Below are 13,644 nucleotides of genomic sequence, written 5' to 3'. Positions count from 1 at the left end.
ACTGTAACATTATAATAATTCAACATCATTATTTGTCTTCTCAAATGCTAACATATAATTATCTAGTTTCAATTTAATTTTTATTTTTTTAGTTTATTTTACAAACAATATTATTTTATTTGTCAATGTTAAAATCAAAAAAATACCAACTGATTATCAACACAAATCAACATAAAATTAACAATACTAATAACATTACAATAATTCAGCAATCAATTATCATCAACAAATCGTGCTACATAATAAAAACACAGAAATACACAGTAAAAATGCAAAAATAACAGAAATAATTCCATAAAACCTTTGCCAAAAAAAATTCCATAAAACCACAAATTTATTTTATGTAACATGAAAAGTATTATTATATTCTTATAAGATAATCTTTATACATGTTTAATGATGAAAAATTACTGTTATATAAAAACATCAAACAAAAAAAAGAAAATTGTAAATCTAAAAAAGAAGAAGAATGATGATGTCGTCAGTCGCAACACTATCTGTCGGAATATCGTCACACTGTCAACCCAAACGCCACCAGCAGCTTGATGTCGCTAATCCACCGGCGGATGCCGTGCAGATCGAAGAAGGAAGAAGAGATCTGTAATTTTTGAGAGATGGACGAAAAGAAAACTCCATAACAGTAGCGCATTGGCCTCTCAACACCGCCGCCCGAGGACAACGGAGCAGAGGCAACAGAGCGGAGGAACGAAGGACAACAGAATGTAGGAGCAAAGGACAGCCGAGCAGGGAAATAAGAGAACGACAACAATGATATGAGAGAGGAAAACTGAGAGGTGAGAGAAATTGATGATGAGAAAAATAATAATTGAAATTTTTAGAATTTGTTTAACAGAAGATGTATATATGGGACACGTATAGAAGTAAATATTTAACCCATGTACCATAATTTGAAGATTGGAATTAGATCTGTACAAATATTAGAAGTTGGAAAAGGTTGGTTATATTGGGTAAAAAAAAACCCATTCTTTTATTAGTTTTTGGATATTTATAAAGTAAGAGTCCCCTACAAGGCATAGCTTGGAAGAGGAAATAAGAAGGAACACAATGTACTTTCAACATATGTCTAAAAGAACCGATAAAAATTCATTTTAACCCTCTAACTTGGTACAAAAGACTAGTAAAAATTAAATTTGTAGATTTGGACAGAAATTCCATAACTTATCAACTTTGGATCAATGTACACCACTAATCAGCAAGCTCACTTCTTTCTAAATTGTTTGATTTCTCATTTAGTTTTATACTTTCTGATACTCATCTCTGAAACGACATCAACAAGACATTAACAATGAGAATGTAAATCACAGCACAACTGCTGCTTGCTAAGGTACAAATTTCATCAGATAACATAAATAAATAAGAGCTACGTCAATCCGATTGTATTATTTATCAAATAATACAGCCACTAAATCAGATCGACAGTCACACCCTATCTTGAAAATAAGAAGTCCAAAACACAGCCGACGCACAGATAGATAGACCTAATAAAAGGCCTGATGGAATCAGCTTTCGACTAGCCGCCAATCGGATACCTAATAATTGAGCAAGATTAGCAAATGAGAAAAAAACAAAAGCAACCACTCTTCTAAGCAGCCATCACCATTAGGTACCACATTTTGGCTTTTCATGATAAATTAAGGGCTACTTACTAACTGATGTGAATTGAAATACCACTATGTTGTGACTTAATGCAACATAAAAAGGAATTGGATTTTAAAAGAATTGTATTTAAACTCTCTCTCTCTCTCAAAATTTCCTCTCCCTTCTCTTTAAACAATTTTCTCTCTAAGTTATTATTTTGAAGGGTGGAAGGAGGTGATTTTCCGATTTCAATCGGAAATCACCCCAAAATTTAGTTTTTTTTATATAAGCTTAGATTTTATTTCAATAAATTTATCCATTTGATAGTTTTTTCGGTATGATTTTTAGTGTTTTTGGGCTTAAAAATTTATGTTTTTATGATTTTGTGGTGTGTTTTCTTAGATTTCTCAAGAATCTATAGTGATTGTTCAATCTTCATAATCAATTTCTTGTAGATCTAAAAAAATTTAGATGGGTATTGTTCTAACTTTTTAGAAATTAAATGGAGATGAGGATCGGAAATAATAAGCTTCAACAGATCAAGCGGATTGCCGGTCAAATCGGAAGAACAAATCGAAGACCCGCTCCAACGGAACTTCGCTCCTAAATTCTCGTTCGGTCCTTGATGCGGAATCGATGTTTAGATTTGCCTAATTTCGATTTATATTATGCTTGTGTCTTGGATTGTTTGTTAGTATTTTAGATCAAAATTAAAAGATCATATATTAGCTTTGTTATATGACTTTCCAATTGTAATTTACTCTTCATCAATAAATTTTATCTTTGATAAAAAAAAAAATTTAACATTCTTCACTTTCTCACTAGAGTCGCTAATCTTTAATTTATAACCATATTTCCCCTCATCTTCCCTCTTGTACAAGTAAAATTCTAACTTTTAGTATTTTTTTCATCTACGTTTGATCTGTCAAGCTGATATATTAAAAAATGATTTATTTTGAATTACAAATCACACTCCTAAACTAATTTTCTTATCAAACATGTCCAACAACCAAATAAATTTTCAAAACTGAAATTGTTCAGAAGCCTCATATGTCGATTTATTTCACTCGGTCCTTGACAAATCTTTTACATTTAAGTGATCCTTTAACTATTTATTTTATACACATGTGGTCCTTTTAAACATAAAACGACGTCGTTATACAATTAAAACGACGTCGTTATACAATTAAAACGACGATGTTTTTCTTTGGAGTTTCATCCGCAAAAGGACAATAAGGATACAAACTAAATAGTTAAAGAATCACTAATAATATACGGCTTTATGATGGGTTTAGCCAACTAATAATTCATACTTCAGATTCTAATAATTGTAATTGTTTACCCTTTTACTCTGGACTAATTATATTATTTATCCCTTATGAGTTATGGCCCTAAACTTTATAAGTTGACCCGGTCAAAGAAACAAAATTACCAATATTATATCCAAATTGACTCTATTAGAATTAGAAGAATAAGAGAGAATTGAAATCTTTATTAATGAATCAAAAAACTCAGATTACAAACTATGAGCTAGGCTAATCACTATTTATACTAAGCTAATGAACAAAGCAAAGCAACTAAAACAGCCTAACTAACTATGCTGACTCAGCATACAATCTGTTACAAACAGAACATAGAAAACGTGTGAGATGAGCTGGCATGAGCTGTCACTAATTCTGATAGCCCCCCTCAAGCTGGAGCATAAATATTAATTATGCCAAGCTTGGACAGTAACAAAGACAAAGCTGGGGCAGGTAAAGGTTTTGTCAAGAAATCAGCAAGTTGATCATGAGTTCTAACTGGAAGAAGATGAATAATTCCAACTAGTAATTGCTGTCTGACAATGTGACAATCCAACTCAATGTGTTTTGTTCTCTCATGAAAAACAGGATTTTCAGCAATTTGAATTGCTGACTGATTATCACAAAACACATTGACTGGAGTTGAATCAGAGATGCCAAGATCCTTGAGCAAGTATAAAAGCCACTGTGACTCACAGGTGACTGCAGCTAAAGCCCTGTATTCAGCCTCAGAAGAAGATCTTGAAACTGTTTGCTGCTTTTTAGACTTCCATGAGATCAATGCAGAACCAAGGAATGTGCAGAAACCAGTGATGGACTTGCGAGAATCAGGGCAAGAAGCCCAATCAGAATCACTAAAGGCCTGCAATTTGAGTGTATTCTGAGAAGCAAAAAACAACCCTTGGCCTGGAGCAGCTTTTATATACCTCAAGATTCTATGTGCAGCAGCTAAATGAAGGTCTGTAGGAGCATCCAGAAACTGAGATAGTTGCTGGACTGAGTAACTGATGTCAGGTCGAGTTGTGGTTAGATAGATGAGTCTACCCACAAGTCTTCTGTACATGGTTATATCAGGGAGAATTGTACCTTCATTTTTTGACAGCTTAGTATGGGGCAACATGGGAGAAGACACAGGCTTGCAACCAATAAAATCTGCATCCTTAAGAATATCAAGAGCATACTTGTGTTGACATAATGAAATCCCAGTGGAAGATCTTGCAATCTCTAAACCAAGAAAATATCTCAAAGGACCTAAGTCTTTGATCTGAAAAGTAGTGTTTAGATAATCCTTGGTATCCTGTATAAGAGATAATGAACTGCTAGCTAGTATGATATCATCAACATAAACTAGCAATGTTATTGAGTCTGCTCCTTTAGTGAGAGTGAAAAGAGAGGTGTCAGCTGTGGATGGAACAAATCCTCTATGTATGAGAGCAGTAGTGAGCTTGATATTCCACTGGCGACTAGCCTGTTTCAAGCCATATAATGACTTGTCCAATTTGCATACTGCATCTGGAATTGAGCTTTGAAATCCTTCTGGGAGTTTCATATAAACTTCCTCTTGTAGTTCTCCATTAAGGAAAGCATTATTAACATCAAGTTGATGTAAATGCCACCTTTTAACTGATGCAACAGCTAACAGAGCCCTTACTGTGGTCATCTTCACAACAGGAGAGAAGGTAGACAAATAATCAATTCCAGACTTCTGAGTATATCCTTTAGCCACCAGTCTGGCTTTATGCCTATCCACAGTGCCATCAGGTTTGTATTTTAACTTGTATATCCATTTACAACCAATAGGTTGTTTACCAGAAGGTAAAGACACAACCTGCCAAGTCTTATTATTTTCTAGAGCCTCTATTTCAACTTGCATAGCTGACTGCCACTCAGCATGTTTAAGAGCTTCTTTGTAGGTTTTGGGTTCTTTTAAGGACACAATGTTACAGACAAAAGATTTGTATGTGGGAGAAAGATGTTGATAAGAAAGAACAGAAGAGATGGTGTGAGGTGTAGTGAGTTTAGAAGAACATACAAAATCCCTGTATTTAGAAGGGAATGTAGAATTCTGGTACTTTTTCTCTGTGAAGTTTGTGGAATAGAATCAGAAGAGGGAATGACAGGTGGTGTTGGTTCAATTTGAGTATGAGAATGAGGTAGATCATATTGAGTTTGACCATTGAAAACAGGAGTGGGAAAAGTATTTGGAGAGGCAGTAGAAGAGAATGGAAATGTGAGTTCATGAAAAACTACATTTCTAGAAACAGAAATCTCATGAGTTTTTAGATTGTAAAATCTGTAACCTTTGGTTCCAGAAGAAAAACCTAAGAAAAGGCATGGTTGAGCACGAGGGTCAAACTTGTTTCTGGTATGAATCAGAGTAGACACATAGCACAGACAGCCAAACACTCTTAAGTGAGTAAAGACAGGAGGTTTTTGAAATAAACATTCAAAAGGAGTCTTATCATGGAGAACTGGAGTTGGAAGTCTGTTTATGAGATAGACAGCATGAAGAATGCAATCTGACCAAAACTTGATAGGTAAATGAGCTTGAAATCTCATAGCTCTAGCAACATTCAGTATGTGTTGATGTTTGCGTTCAACTATACTGTTTTGTTCTGGTGTGTAAATGCATGAAGTCTGATGATGAATTCCTTTAGAAGCAAAGAATGACTTCATGCTAAACTCAACTCCATTATCTGTTCTAATAGACTTTATTTTTATTGAGAACTGTGTGTCAACATAAGTGTAAAACTGCTCAATAAACTGTCTTGTTTCAGACTTGTTTTTCATCATAAAAACCCAAGTATGTCTACTGCAATCATCCACAACTGTCAGAAAATACTGATGTCCATACATTGAGGGAGTAGAAAATGGACCCCAAATATCCATATGAACAAGATCAAAAACAGATTTAGAAACTGAAACACTTAGAGGAAATGACAACTTCTTCTGTTTAGCTATGGAACATACTCCACAAAGATCTTTACAAACAGATTGAATGTTAGAATCTAAGGAATTTAAGACTTTGATTCTAGACACTGATGGATGGCCCAATCTAAGATGCCAAAGATCTTGCTTAGAAGGAACTGTGACCGCAGCAGCTAAAGAAGTTTGTGAAGGAGTTTGGGAAGTGTGAAGTTGGTAAAGTCCATTTGTTTCCTCGGCTATTCCAATCATCTTCAAAGACTTGATATCCTGGATAATACAATGGGTAGGATGAAAAAGAAAGGTACAGGACAAAGCTTTTGTTAGTTTACTGGTTGAGATAAGGTTGAAAGAAAAGGAAGGGACACAGAGAACATTAGACAGAACAAGATCTGCTGTCAACTTAACAATTCCTACATGAGTTATGGGCAGATGAACACCATTAGGAAGTTTGACAGATGATTTAGACATAGCAGTATATGACTCATAATAGCTAGGTGAACATATTATGTGGTCTGTGGCACCAGAATCAAGGAACCATAAAGATTCACTTTTAAGAACATTGGCAACATATGAAGTACAGACTGTAATACCTGAAGTGGTTGCTGTGTTGCCATTATCAAACTGAGCTTGTAAAGCATTGACATTAGTGCTGGCATGAGCATTTGAAGTTGAAGTTTGAGATGTGGATGGCTGGATAAGTGCCAAGATTTTCATGTACTGATCTGGTGTGAAAGACATATTCATCATAGCAGCTTGATTGTGCATCATATTATCATCAGAGGATGGTATATCATAATGATCAGTCTCAGAATTTTGAAAGTCTGCATTAGACTGATATGATTCATTGCAAAACTGCCCCTCTGTCATATTTGCAGAACTGACAACTGGTTTTCCTGGAGGTTTAAAACCTGGATGACCTGGAGGAAATCCATGCTTCCTGAAGCATCTATCAACTGAGTGTCCAGAAATACCACAAAAAACACATTCTGGCAAGTTGTTATTCACATTGAACTTGTTTGGAAAGAATTTCCTCTGATTGTTAAAGGTAATTGGACCTCTAGAAGCATTGAAAGGTGATCTGTATGAACCAGGTCTAGCATTACTGTAAAAAACTGAAGGTTCAGTTGGTGTTGGTAAGAGAGAAACTCCATATTGTCTCTCTTGTTGAAGAACCAAACCAAACACTCTATTTATTTTAGGAAGAGGATCCATCATGATCATTTGTGACTTTATATTTGAATAAGTCTCATTGAGTCCTCTTATAAAACGAAGAGTGTAATCATTATCATAGTAAGCCTTCATTTTAGAAAATCCATCACAAGAGCACTTTGTGGCACAAGAACAGATAGGCAAAGGTCTCAGACTCACAAACTCATCCCATAGTATTTTGAGATGAGTAAAGAACTCGGTTACAGAGAGTGTACCTTGCCTTAAAGAATATAATTCTTGTTGAAGATCAGAAATTCTTACATAATCGCCTTGGGAGAAACGATCCTTAAGATCATTCCAAATCTCAAAAGCTGAATCAAAAGAGATTACACTTTGAGAGATAGTTGGAGCAAGCGATTTAACAAGCCAGGAGAGCACCATTGTGTTGCACCTCTCCCAAGCTGGATAAATTGGATCATCAACAGGAGGAACAAGAATTGATCCATCCACGAACTTCATCTTGTTTTTAGAAATCAAGGCCATGCGCATAGCTCTTGACCAGGCATAATAGTTCTGTCCATTGAAAGGAGTTGAAACTAGCATCAATGAAGGATTCTCATTAGGATGCAAGAAGTAAGGACTGGAATGTGATTCTTCAGGTCTGAGTTGATTCATTTTGAAAAGAAAAATTGAGCTGTAAAAGCTGTTTGGATACTAAGAAAAAGAGATAAATGAAGAAATAACCGTTTTTGAAGAAAATGATGCGATCAAGAAGAAAAATACAGCAAACTGATCGCAAAGAACTGAGAAAGAAGAATCTGTAATTTGTTTTACAGATGAATAAGAAGAGAAGAAGAAGAAGAAAGAAACAATGTGTTTGTTTCTCGAGAAAATTAGAGAGAAACCTCTGATACCATATTAGAATTAGAAGAATAAGAGAGAATTGAAATCTTTATTAATGAATCAAAAAACTCAGATTACAAACTATGAGCTAGGCTAATCACTATTTATACTAAGCTAATGAACAAAGCAAAGCAACTAAAACAGCCTAACTAACTATGCTGACTCAGCATACAATCTGTTACAAACAGAACATAGAAAACGTGTGAGATGAGCTGGCATGAGCTGTCACTAATTCTGATAGACTCTTAAACTTATTTTCTTATCAAATAAATTTTCAAAACAAATTAATTATTCAAAATCTATTAAAGTTGACATAAGAATCATAAGAAATATTTAGAAATTAAAATATATTAAATTTTCAAAATTCAAAAAGTAAAGAAACTTCAATGACAATTATAATGGAATAATTCAAATTTCCATTATAATTACTTGAAAAAAATTAAAATTTGTGTCAGCTTTTATTATTTAAATATTTCAGTAAATAATAACAAAAACTAATAAATTTGAAGTAAAATTAATACTTAAAAAACCTTATTTTTCAAGAACATCATATTCGTCAATAAGAATCAAAAGCAAAAGTATAAAAGTTAACATTCAAGAACAATCAAATAATTTTCAACCCTTAAAGTATATAGTTCTTGATTCTATCAACAATCGGACACCAATTAATAAGCTAATTGTCCTATTGTCAAATATTAACATCATTATTAGAGAAACAAAAGAGAAATTAGTTTTTATTTTTGATAATCTGATCATTTGACCGAGTAAAATGGTAGAGTTAAGAGACGAGAGCGACAATCTAATTTGTCAAGAGTAGGGAAATAAACAGTTAGGCTTTTAAAGCATGGATATGAAAGTATTAGTCTGACCAAAGGATTCGAAAGACACGCAAGTTTATCAATCCATGTGGTAAATTTGTCTATTTAATTTTGTCAAATGTCATATTAAGAAATTAGACAGCTGGACGGGAGAATCTTACGAGCAATTCACATACTGAATGATTAGTTTATCTAGGAAAACTTGTGTTTATTGCATTAATTTTCTAAGCATTAGTCAGTGTGCTCTTTTTTCCTGTTTATGCTCATGAAGACTTGAATATTCTACATATCCTAATTGTACTCATCAACCCTAAATACAAGCTTTGAAATTTACTATACTCCACTCAGTTACCTTCTTTCTTTGCAAAATTGGAAATCAATTTACTACTCATTTCCGGTTCTTCTAGTTTTTGAAGTCTTTAACAATCATTTCGATGGTCATTGATGAAGTTTCCCTTTTATGGTCGATTAATTGCTTTGCACTTATTCAATTGATAGTGAGTTACAAAATGATTGGAGCAATTTTATTATGGAATTCCGTAAAACTAATGATTAAATTAACAATAAAATCTGTTCATAGAAAAAAAAGGGAAGCAAATTTGCAGCACAATGACTGAACATCCGCATTGCATCTGCAATCTGCCGCTTCTAAACGCAACTATGACCGAAAATAAAGCCATCAGCAGAATTTAATTCTTTGGTTAGGTGGAGGGCGTATGTAAAAGGGGTCTAACTTAAGGCAGTCTAATTCACACTGCAATTCATATCTAAGGATAGGTGAATGTAAAAGCAATATAGATGACGCATAGAATGAGAAAGACATACCAAATACTGAAGTGAAGAGGAGAGCAGATCCAAAACCAATGGCATCACCAATAACTTTTGTTTCTTGTCCTTGCATAAAAAAGTAAGCCTACACACATGGAATAGCTTATTTACCAATACATCACAAAACCATTTTAAAAAGGACCAAAATTTTAGAAAACTCTAATCTAATATTGCCTACGCCTCTGCTGTATCTATAAACCGTACACCAGCAAGAAGAAACACGTGTTACCACAGGAAGACATTCTTAAAGTCTATCAATGGCAGATGTACTGTGAGCATAACATAATAAATCACCCTAGCTCATTAATTAGTTTGAAATTCCTTTTGCATTTTGTGTTTGTTAAATTAGCTGATAGGCAGCTACAAACTCTCCAGCTTCCATACAAGAATTATCCTTGCAACTTTTTGTCTCTAATCTTAAAACAAAATACATACTCCGATTCCACCAGCTGTTGTAGCCACAGTATTATATTTGTTGATTCTTCAGAGGTTTACCCGAGAAATGAAAGATGGGAACTTCGCTCTCTCTCCCAATATATTTTCTTCTATGCCATTAGCTAATTAAGAAGAAGTGTGTTGTAGTATTTATTATCTTTATTCTAGCGAATGTCCACATATACTTGTGGTATCGCCAGAATGGCTTTGCATTTTGCAATCCAAGCAGAAGAGATGAACCTAACTATATGCTGCCCGAGAAACTCATTTTCTAATCATACAGCTCAGAGCCTCATATTGGCACTCAAAAACAGAAGTTATTGACAAAAAAGAAGGAATTTTACCGTAGCCATAAGTGTAGCTCCTGTCAATCCTCCAAACAATGAACCCTTGCTCTTTGATTTACTATCTACAGGTAGAAAAGATAACAGAATTAGCAGTTGGACTTTGGATAACATAGAGATATATTTAGATAGGAAATGAGTTTTTACAGGCAAAGATACCGCCAGCGAGAAGCAGGGCTCCATAGGTGGCAGAGGTTGCAGGGGCGAGATCGAACATTTCCAGCTGACATTTGCAGGAGAATAAACGAAGCGTTTCATTGGATTTTCCCCTTGACGGAGGGAAAAAAGAAGTTCTGTAACAACTTAGGGATTTCCTTCTGTCTCCTCCAATTCCATTCTGCTGCCGTGGCGTCAATTTCAGTGCCGGAGCTAGAACCAAACACCCCATTGTCGCTCTTTCACAAGTCGCCACCGCCACTGTGAGAGTCCAGACTGGAGTCGCGAGCCCACCAATCTAAACAAATTAAGCCCAATTTACTTTTTTAGGTCATTTCGTTTTAAACGCTCAGCTTCACCAAAATATCATCGCTTATCGTGTGACACGTGGCAATAATAAATGTTATAATCAATTACTCCCTCCGTCCATTTTTAGTTGTCGCTTTAGGTTAAATTGCTAAGATTAAGAAAGTGCTTCTTTTGTCTTAAATTATAAACATAAAGACTACTATAACCCTATTTATAAACTCCACTATTGAAAAATTTAGTTTTGAAAATAGAGTTATTAACCCACTATTGGATGATTTAGTTTTGAAAATTGAACTACTATTTAATGAAGTGATTTAATAAGAAGGTCAAATTTGGAATACTAGTGTAAAAGTCACATAGAAATCCTAAAATGACAATTATTGATGGACAAAAATATTTGCCTAAAACGACAACTAAAAATACTCCCTCTATCCCATTCTAATTGAGAAAATTTAATTGCACATTATTTAAGAAATTTTAGTAACATTACTTTTATATCCTTACATTACATTAAATGCATCACAACTTTTAAAAATATGCTTTCTAAATGCATTAATTGAAGAGGGTATAAAGAGAAAAGTAGAGTAAAAAGTACTCTATGAATAGAAAGTGTCAATTAGAATGGGACACCAAAAAAGGAAATAGTGTTCAATTAGAATGGGACGGAGGGAGTATCATATTTATTACTTATATATTAACCATAATTAATGCAATATTTATTGATTGGTTATAACATTGACACGTGACACATGTCAAGTGGATAGTTTATAATCATACGTGTCGAACTCGGTTCACACAAGCCGACTTTCCTATTTCTAAAATTCAATTAAAACTTCCACATTTACCAACAGTCATGAAATATGACAATTTCTCTAAAGCCGTTGTTTAGTATATCCCTCTTGTCTATATCATCAATCAAACAAAGTATACATATTACATACAGGTATTTGTGAAAAATCATCACCACTTGAATGAATGAATCAAACAAAGTGTACTTTCACTTTACATATCTATAAAATAAAATAAAAATTGAATGGCATTTCATATATGCAAGTTCTAGTTGCCATTAAAATGTTGTAATAATTCCTTGTTGGTGGAGAAGAGGGAACAAACAGAAGGTACATTGTCCCTCATGTGCTGCAAGATTTGCGTAGCTGAAGGTCTGAGAACTGGCGAGTGACCAAGACAGAGAGCTGAGAGTGAAAGCATGGCCCTCACTTCCTTGATCTCCAAGTCACATCCCAATCTGGGATCCACTACTATTTCTTCCATCTCACGGCAACTTAACTGGCCCCTATCTAAGCAGAAAGCCTCCATCCCCGTCACCAGCTCCAGAATGATGACTCCGTAGCTGTAAATATCGTTCTTCTTCGATACGATTCCTGTCCTCAAGTAGTGGGGATCAGTGTAACCAGGTGATCCCATCATCACTTGCTTGCAATTAGGCATCACCATGGAGGAGAATCCCATCTTTGCAGACCCAAAATCACAGAGCTTGCAGTTAAGTTGCTCGTCCAGTAAGATATTGGAAGCTTTGATGTCTCCGTGTACTATTTGGAGGGTGCATTTTTCATGTAAATATTCCAGAGCTTGGGCAAGCTGGTAGGCTATGGCCATCCGCCTTTCCCAAGAGATTACAATTTGCTTTTGATGATGATCTGCACCTCCATGGAGCTTATCCTGCAAAGTTCCGTTCCCAACGAATTCCAACACAAGGGCGTTTCTCTCTAAAAAAATCCAAAATTATATCATGGTTAATTCATTGATTATTGGTTGAAAATCACACACAATAGTAATTGAACAAACAAAGACCAGCAAGAACCAGTGGTATACGTGTACCTTCTAGTTCATCGTCGCAGTAGCCTAGAAGCTTCACAATGTTGGGATGTTGAAGTTGGCGTAGGATGTCTAATTCCTGCTTAAAGAACCGATTTAGATGGTCGCTGTCTCCGTGGACTTTGACTGCTCCAAAAGCTGTAAAACTGGGAAACTGAAACTGAGCCAAAAAGACTGTGCTAAACCCTCCCGATCCAATCACCCTTGAGAAATTCTTGGTTAGCCTCTTCACGCCATCCCAATTATAATTCTTTGCACCTGCACCATAATTCTCTTCTTGGTCGGTATAATTCACGCGATCATGACCAGTATCTCGGCCAGTGGATCTGTGCCGCCTGAGTCTAAAGAAGCAGGCCATGAAGAGTGATTAAGCAGCAAATTGAGGATGGTGTAGCGGGACGAAGTCAGATGCATATTTAAAGGAGCATAATTCGGTGGATTGCAGCAGGGGCAGCTAGAGGAAGGGGGATGTATATTAGTGGGTATGGGCTTCAGCTTCAGAGAAGCTACCGAGAAGGTGAGTAGAGTATAGTGTATACAATATAAATAGAAACAATGGGCCAACATCCAACCTTACCAGCAGACCATTGAGCGTACCACTATTTTTCTGTATCTTTCCTACGGTCTCTCAAAAATCTAAATTTTTAGGTAAAATTGATTATGAAAATCACTGAAACTTCCAATTTTTTCCATTTCAGACACTAAATTATTTTGAACAAAGAATCAATTTACACCCTCAACTTGGTACAAAGTATTAAAAACGTTCAAATTGAAAAAACCGGATTATTTTATCCTAAATTTGGCAAAACCAGTACAAAAACACTATTATACTGACGTGGCACCTTAATTGAAGAGTGGATTTCTAATTAATTGTAATTTACTCTAATTAATTATATTTAAACACTAATTAATCATAATTAAACTCTAATTAATCATCATTAAACTTTAAGGGTTTTTAAAAACTTTTTTCCAATCAAAATTTAATTTTTTTGGCTCCGACGAGTAGGGGGAGCCTCCTCCTCTAAGAAGAGGAACTGA

The 13,644-nt window shown here is 34.9% G+C and overlaps 1 protein-coding gene and 1 long non-coding RNA gene across 2 annotated transcripts; one reads left to right on the top strand and one right to left on the bottom strand.

The window, feature by feature from the left end:
* Positions 1-1,341: 1,341 nt before the first annotated feature.
* Positions 1,342-13,123, bottom strand: LOC126677424 (probable receptor-like protein kinase At4g10390). Its single transcript, XM_050372029.2, has 6 exons — positions 12,610-13,123; positions 11,884-12,497; positions 10,453-10,759; positions 10,306-10,370; positions 9,524-9,611; positions 1,342-1,550 (listed from the first exon to the last, which is right to left on the bottom strand). The coding sequence occupies exons 1-6, from the start codon at positions 12,962-12,964 to the stop codon at positions 1,441-1,443; spliced, it is 1,539 nt and encodes a 512-aa protein (XP_050227986.1). The 5' UTR covers positions 12,965-13,123; the 3' UTR covers positions 1,342-1,440.
* LOC126677425 (uncharacterized) lies at positions 1,544-2,412 on the top strand. Its single transcript, XR_007640512.1, has 2 exons — positions 1,544-1,624; positions 2,095-2,412. It is a non-coding gene; the product is annotated as an uncharacterized LOC126677425 (long non-coding RNA).
* Positions 13,124-13,644: the final 521 nt, after the last annotated feature.

The sequence above is a fragment of the Mercurialis annua genome, linkage group LG4, assembly GCF_937616625.2.
Source record: "Mercurialis annua linkage group LG4, ddMerAnnu1.2, whole genome shotgun sequence".
In the NCBI taxonomy this organism is placed as follows: Eukaryota; Viridiplantae; Streptophyta; class Magnoliopsida; order Malpighiales; family Euphorbiaceae; genus Mercurialis; species Mercurialis annua.
This window is presented reverse-complemented; position numbering and strand designations above follow the sequence as displayed.

Coding starts and splice junctions, on each gene's coding strand:
- LOC126677424 (XM_050372029.2), bottom strand. CDS start 12,964: ATGGCCTGCTTCTTTAGACTCAGGCGGCACAGATCCACTGGCCGAGAT. Junction 12,498..12,609: donor CTGCGACGATGAACTAGAAG/GTACACGTATAC, acceptor GGATTTTTTTAG/AGAGAAACGCCCTTGTGTTG. Junction 1,551..9,523: donor CCTCTTCACTTCAGTATTTG/GTATGTCTTTCT, acceptor CTCAATTATTAG/GTATCCGATTGGCGGCTAGT.